Here is a 7,246-nt window from a genome sequence, read left to right as displayed (position 1 = left end):
GGGGGGTTTGCTTGGGTTTTTGCAGTAATTGCTCTTTTAACAGTTGTTCTTAACAGCTTTGCATACTGATATCTGTGGTATTGTTTGACACGTATACGCAAACATAAACACACACTACACACAGCATTTTGCTTACCACCATCTTGTTGAGGGAGACCCAGCAGTCTGACGGGAAGTCCTGCAGCATGGGGACGAGGAACTGGAGACAGCCATCCCAGTGACACAGCAGCAGCATCATACCAATCAGGTTGAAAATCCGCATCACAGCACTGGCCAGGTCATAGGTCATGTGGAAGATCTGACAGCAGCAGAGGAGACGGGCAGACAGAGGGTCATCAAAGTGGAGAGGAGGGAAAAAGACAGAAATAGATGTGTGAGCGGAATAAAATTTATTTTTTTACAGATAGAGGTAAAAACTTTGGAATCACAAAAAGTACATCCAGCATGTATTACTGCTGAGGAGAGAATCGCATGTTCGGTGAGCATGTTTTTAATTGTAAAGTAATTATGTAATAATAATAATAATATAACAATAATAAAATTCGATTTTTAAAGCACCTTTCATTGCTAACAGCAATCCCAAGGTGCTACAGGAGGCATAATAAAAACAAATTATAAACATCATGTGGGGTTGTGTTTCAGGACAACTGGATAATCTAATTGCAACATTCACCTTCTCTGTTTAAGCCATGTTTTGTTGCTCTATGGCAGGGGTGTCAAACTCAAGGCCCGGGGGCCACATCCGGCCTGCGACTTCATTTTATGTGGCCCCACAAGAGCGTGCAAAGAATATAATATATTTATTATACAGTTACATGCTACTTTACAGAAGCACGTTGCCCATAAACTACATGTCCCACAATGCATCTCAAATTAGACTTTTTTTTCAAAATATGCATCTTTTCTTAGAATTCCCTTTTCTCAGAATTAGATTTTTTTTATTTTTGTTACTTTTTATTTCAAAATATTTTTTCTCCAGAACTTGGCATTTCTTTTAAAATCATTTTGTAACATTCTCACTGAATAGACTTGCAATTATTTGCCCTAGACTTCTGCTTTCAGATGTAGTTAATTATGAAGTTATTAACCTATCCGATAATCATCCAATGCAGAGAAAATAATGTAATATAATACATTATTTTTTATATATGATATATTTATATATGTATTTTTATATAGTCTTAAAGTTACAACCGGCCCTTTGAGTGCAACCATAATGCTGATTTGGCCCGCGATGAAATTGAGTTTGACACCCCTGCTCTATGGTGATGGGCATGTGGTGAGTTTTTCACAAAAACACCTTTCTGCTATATCTGGAAATGACACTGATGACAGTGGTGAGAATAATCTAAAACTGTAGTGTTATGGAACAGAAAATAAAGTATAAAATGCTGATAGACGCTGAAGGGAACTGCTTAGTCGGTTGGAAATCATTTTTGAGTTTAGCAAAATAAGCCACCTATTGATGATGAAGATGATAATGAATGTAGTTTGTTTTTTTGTAGTCAAATCAAGTCTGAATTGTTCACAATTGCTGAAGTTGCAACTCCAACAGGAGAGACAGTATATTCTAAATTAAGACAAGAAACAAAAATACATACATAATACATCAAATTGAAAACAATGTATTCACCATTACAATAACAGTATTGATTAGTGCGGATAATTAAAACCACAGCTAGGCAAAGAGCAGCGTGAGAGCTATACGTTTAAATAGAAAGTGTTGAAAACTAGTTGGGTTTCCAATTCATGTACACTATATATACTTCAAATAGTGAAATACACTTAAATAGTTAAAACAGGATATGATGATGTCAATAATAATGAGTAACAAAGGAATGACAATGTCATTCCTCATCAATCTTAGAAGAATAATAGTGTCCGTTTGGGGGTTTACAAATTTAAAGCGGTCGGGGGAAATGAACAAGAGTTTGTGTTATGAATGAAGACATTGATAAAGCTTTGATCAGCCGCCCGGTCGGCCTCTCTCTGCTGTTTCTCAGATTTACTCCCCTCAGGTATGGAGGCTCATCTGTGTGGAGCTGGTGTTGTGGTCACAGCCTTGTAAACACCACTCATTGCGGCTCCTGCTGGCTGTTGGCCAGGCCGATACCACCATGTGAGCAGAGAGTAGGTTAACTCCAATGCACTTGTTGAATCATAAGCTAAAGTTTGTTTCTCGGTAGGGAAAGAGTTTGATCTTAGAGGGCATGTAGGCCAGATGGTGGATGTATTTCATATATCATATATAATACACTGGAAGGTCCTGCTGTATGGGCCTGGTTTGATTATTTCTTATATCAAAAACAAAGTCTCACTTGAAACTAGAGAGCTGTCCTACATGTGAACTAGGCCATACACTGTGTGTGAGGGTCCTCTGTTTTAAATGTACAATTTGATTGAAGCCGACTGGTCTAACATATTTCTCCGTCCACACAGACCGACCCACATTTTAAACTCGATGCACTGATGTCCATGATTCTTGCTCACACTCCTTCTCTAATGATGTGCCTTTGCCAAATAATTTTTCTGTGCAATTTACATGAAAAGTGCTTTAAATGCTCTTGAAAATTGTATCTTAGCTGTCTTAACAAAGAACATCTAGAATATCGTATATTCAACATCAAGGTGTCTCTGCTTGGTAAAGGATGGTACATCATTATTCAAAATTGAATCAAACATATTTTGAGTTGTTTAGGTTTCTCCTCCCCCTTGCACATTGCAGATACTGACACTTTTTCCTCGCATAATGGACAATGGACGTAGCTAATTTGGAGAGGGAGAACGCGAATCACACTGTGAGGCCTTGCCCTGTGATTAGGAAGCATTCCCATCATGATTAATGAGGCTCGAGGACTAATGTCCCCCCCCCCCGACACCTGAACAGCACCTGGCCATGTGTCACTGTCAGACCACAATCTGGGTCAGAGCACATTACTGTGACCACTACTCACAGTCTGAGAAACACAGATAAAGAACTGTCTACTCCTGTCTGATGCACATCATCAATGTGCCAGGTGATCCTGGCGATTAAAATGACAACGTTTAAAGATAAATATTGAATCTGATGAATATAACTCTCACTGCCAATCTCTGCTCCCAAGCATACAAACCTGCTTCCAACCATTCAGCATTATTGTCGGGCTCATGAAAAAGGCATCCTCTCTAACGCATGCCAGCAAGTGGAGAGCTTCGATATCAGCTTCCTGTGTCAGGAAATTGCTCTTGTTACTTCCCGACAACGCTTATCTCTGCCTCTCTGTTGGCTGTACAATAAGCACAAACACCAGTCAACTCAAACATCACGTCTAAAAAGTACACAACATGCTCGTTCTTTTTTTAATTATGAGCACAGTTGGACACTCGGTCGGCCCACTGGAGCTGAGCTAAACGGTGAAATTATAATTTATTACACATGATCTTTGAGGAAACCCCGATCTGAGCCGAGCTGAGCTGAGAGGAAACACTGCCAGCCACGTTCGTATCAAGCTGAGCAGAGCCCGGCTGGAATAAGCGGATCAGAGCAGGGCTGAGTCGAAGAAAATCAGCGCTCATTGTGAATGTTTGATTCAGTAATAAGGGTTCTCCTGGAGGTCAAATTATCACTCTGTAATCAGAAGAGCAGTGGTTATTTTCAGCGCGAGGGCACACAATCCTATTCAGGGATGCTTGGTCAGTCCAAATAGGGATCCTCAGTTTATATACACAAGCACCTAGAAGGCCATGGTAGATTGTGTTTATTTAAATAGGTATACAATGCATTCCCTGATATATGATGAGATCCATCATCATATATAGCGTCGCAGCCATTATATGAGGGTCAGTGGCGGCCAGCCCATAGGGGGCGTTAGGGGCGCCGCCCCCCCTCTTCCCACATTAAAAATAAAAATAATTTAAAAAAATATATTTAACAAATATATATATTTTTTTTTTTAATAAACAAGGTAAATATTATATATTTGGTATCAGTAAAATGTATAATCTACAATAAAATCTCGTTTAAAATTGTGTTACGATGTCTAAAGTTACTGATAAGTCACATGTTTCCTGCCTGGCCTTGCCCGTGTATCATTACCCTCTCTCGTCTGGGCGCTATGCACAGCGCCCAGACCGAGAGTCCAGGAACAAGTGCAGGCAGAAGCCAACTGTTGGCTATCTTTAAACTATGCCGCCGAAAACATAATTTCTGCCAATCAGCGTTCGTCAAATCTGATGGTCACCAGGGGCGCCTACGTCAGCCGCCCGGTGCAGGCTGTTGAGTTGTTGGACTCGTATCCAAGGAGACAAAACAATTAAATAAAAGAATATTTATGGATTATCAATAATTTTTTTCAAAGTGACCAGACACATTGGATTAACCGCTATGGATTAACCTTCAGCCGCGTTTCTCGTTTTTGATCAGAATACCAGCAAAAAGGTGAGCATATCTCAGTGTTTTTGCTACCTAAAGCTACGTCGTGCGATGTCTGTATTTGCTTCCCCTGTCGCGAGTTCTGATTGCTCAGTGATTATACCTTATATTCTGGAATCTGTGGAATCTCATCTTGTTAGCTAAGCTTGTTTGTGCATATCCGAGATAAGTATAATCGGATTGATTATACCTAGAGTGCGTAGCATTTTTTTCGGCTCAGGGCTCATTTAGACGCTTCTTGTGAGACTTGTGTCTTTTGTTTCGGTAAACATGGTTCATATCATCCGTTACCTGAGTTTCTTCCCGTTAAATGAATTAGTGACACATGAATAGTCTATTACATTTTTAAGAAGCCTCTGATTGAGAGTTGGACAAGTCCCCCCCACCATTTTAAAATGATTAGTTTTAGACCACTTTTCTATTGTGGAAAGTCCGCGTTGAAATCGGTCTATCCACTCGCCACTGTTTGTAGAGCGCTGTGTCAGTTGCTTCACTTATCAAATCCATTTCACTGCTTATTGTGAGAATGCCCAAATCAATGAAACTCCGTACCATGTTTTCACTGCTACTTTGGTAACAAGCAGATTCTCAGAGCCGTACACACATGAGCTGTAACATGGCTGCGTTTTTTGGTGTAGCTGTGTCTTTTAGTCGAAAATTATGCCCGCCACAGTTTCCACGCTGCGAGCTCCGTGCAAAACAGTTCACGAAGCGTGCTCCACTAGCACCCGGATTTGTGGTGTATGTTGTGTGTGTTTAGCCAATATGAGTGAAGGACTTACGGGCACCGTCAGTGACGTCATAGGAAGACGACATGTTAGGGGTAACGGGGCATGGGACTAGGTGTGTTCTAGCATGTGAGCTACCAATAAAGAGACACGTAATTGTGACAGTGGAACTCACGTGTATTATTGAACAACACGAAAGATATAAGGCGCTGTTATTTAAAGAGGTGGAGGAGAGCTCTCTCCTGTCAGGACTGAGAGGCTGATAACTAACAGGCTCAGGCGAGGATAAAGGGACTCTCTGAGGGTTTCTAGATAGTTCACTTAGTTGTAAGTAGTGGGTTCTCAAACGCGTTTGTTATAATTTTATGTAAATAAGTATTTCCAAGGGCACACTTTTTTATATGATCATTATAGTTTTATAAAAACAAGAGACTAACAGAGTATGAAATATATTCCAACTCATAACTATAGGGACAGTAAGCACAGAATACAGTTTAAAGGGGGAGGATTTTTTAAAATATCGCATAAAGATATTACAGTAATTCTGTTACAGTTCTGTTTTCATATGGTGTGAAGATTTATCCCAAGAGATTAAGTCGCCTACCGCGTGCTTGACCCAGATGTGTTATAATCACAATGCTCTCTAGTCGTGATATTCTCTACTCCAGTGCTCCCCGCATAATCGCTGCATCTTACTTCCAATAATCCCTAAACACACATCAATCTTCCCGGGGAGCATGCCCCCTGGACCCCCCCCTAGAGCGAAGCTGAGTCCACCACCCTGTCCCACTACACCTGTCAAATGTCACCACCCACATGAGGACATGCCTCCTACGCCCATGATTGCAGATCAGAAAGCCTGTGTATTACGTGCATGTTGCATTAAAACGATTATGAAATGGAAAAATGTATCTGTTTGTTATGAGAACAATAAAAGCCAATTAGTGTCTCCCATCGGTTGTGTTCATTCCTGGGAAATCCCTCTTCACTTTCCCACTGATAGGCAATATTAATATTTAATGAATTTTAAACTCATCACTACACTGCCGGATATATGACTATTATATCAGCTCTCCGGCTTACTTGCCTAGTACACAAGGTAAACTCTCTGTTTGAGTGTCAGGAAGTTAATTATAGGGAGGATGTTTTGAGAGTTACAAACACAATACCTTGTATACCTCAAGCAAAACACTGACCTGACATCCCATATTGAGTATTAATTGGAGCACAGTCAGATTCTCTTTTTGATGAGAAACACAAATCAAAGTGGATGGGGAATACTCTGTCATAACCAAAACTGCAGCTTACTTCTTTCAGCTGAAAACGCCAGTGCCGGCCCGCGGGAGTGATCAGTAACACAACAGTGTGGCTGTGATCAGGACGGATTACGTTGATACAAGACTTATTGTTAACAGCACCCTTCATAATAACAAATCTCAACTTCCAATATTTCAGGGATTTCGGGGTGATATATTGGCCGTGTTGCTTAGCGTATATCGGGTTTATGCTCATGTACCTATTCAACTGAAAGGAACAGGAAATTCAATTTTCAATTTTTAAGTTTGAATGTAAGAAAATGTTTGCTGGCTATCCTATTTTGACAGCTACAGTAAATATGACATTCTATATCCGTTACTGCAAAATATTTAACAAATGATTGCAGTGATAACTGATCTGAATGTATTATCACCAAAATGTTTTTATTCATATGAAATATTTGGCCCATATATCATCCAGCCCCAATTTCAGTCTGGTAACAGACAGAGACAGCTGTAAGTTCTAGTCTCGCCACGAGTGATATACGATAGGTCAGAGGTATAACTCGCAGTGCTTATTACGGTATCGGTTGAACTAATCGGTATTCAGCAGACCAGACATCCCTCAACCAGTGCGCTGCTCATGCGATCTCTGAACACTGTATTTTCCTTGTGATATTTGCTCCGTACAAAAACTACCCAATCCTCTAATACTACTCACATGCAACACTCATACAATGATTAGCTTCCAAACCTAAGAGCATTTTGTCACCTGATGTAGCGTCGAGTAACACACAAACCCTTTCTTGCATCATAAAAAACCTATGATCTCGAGCATTACCTCCTCCAAC

The 7,246-nt window shown here is 40.3% G+C and overlaps 1 protein-coding gene across 1 annotated transcript in view; it reads right to left on the bottom strand.

Moving 5' to 3' along the window:
- Positions 1-7,246, bottom strand: part of hcn2b (hyperpolarization activated cyclic nucleotide-gated potassium channel 2b) — a 44,990-nt gene that overhangs the window by 25,337 nt on the left and 12,407 nt on the right. Inside the window, exon 3 of the mRNA XM_010777161.1 lies at positions 137-298. Coding sequence (XP_010775463.1) covers positions 137-298 — 162 coding nt within the window. The remainder of the gene's footprint in view (positions 1-136; positions 299-7,246) is intronic.

The sequence above is a fragment of the Notothenia coriiceps genome, unplaced genomic scaffold (genome assembly GCF_000735185.1).
Source record: "Notothenia coriiceps isolate Sejong01 unplaced genomic scaffold, NC01 NC01_scaffold00017853, whole genome shotgun sequence".
Taxonomy (NCBI): Eukaryota; Metazoa; Chordata; class Actinopteri; order Perciformes; family Nototheniidae; genus Notothenia; species Notothenia coriiceps.
The sequence above is the reverse complement of the archived record's forward strand: the minus strand, read 5'-3'. Positions and strand labels throughout refer to the sequence as shown.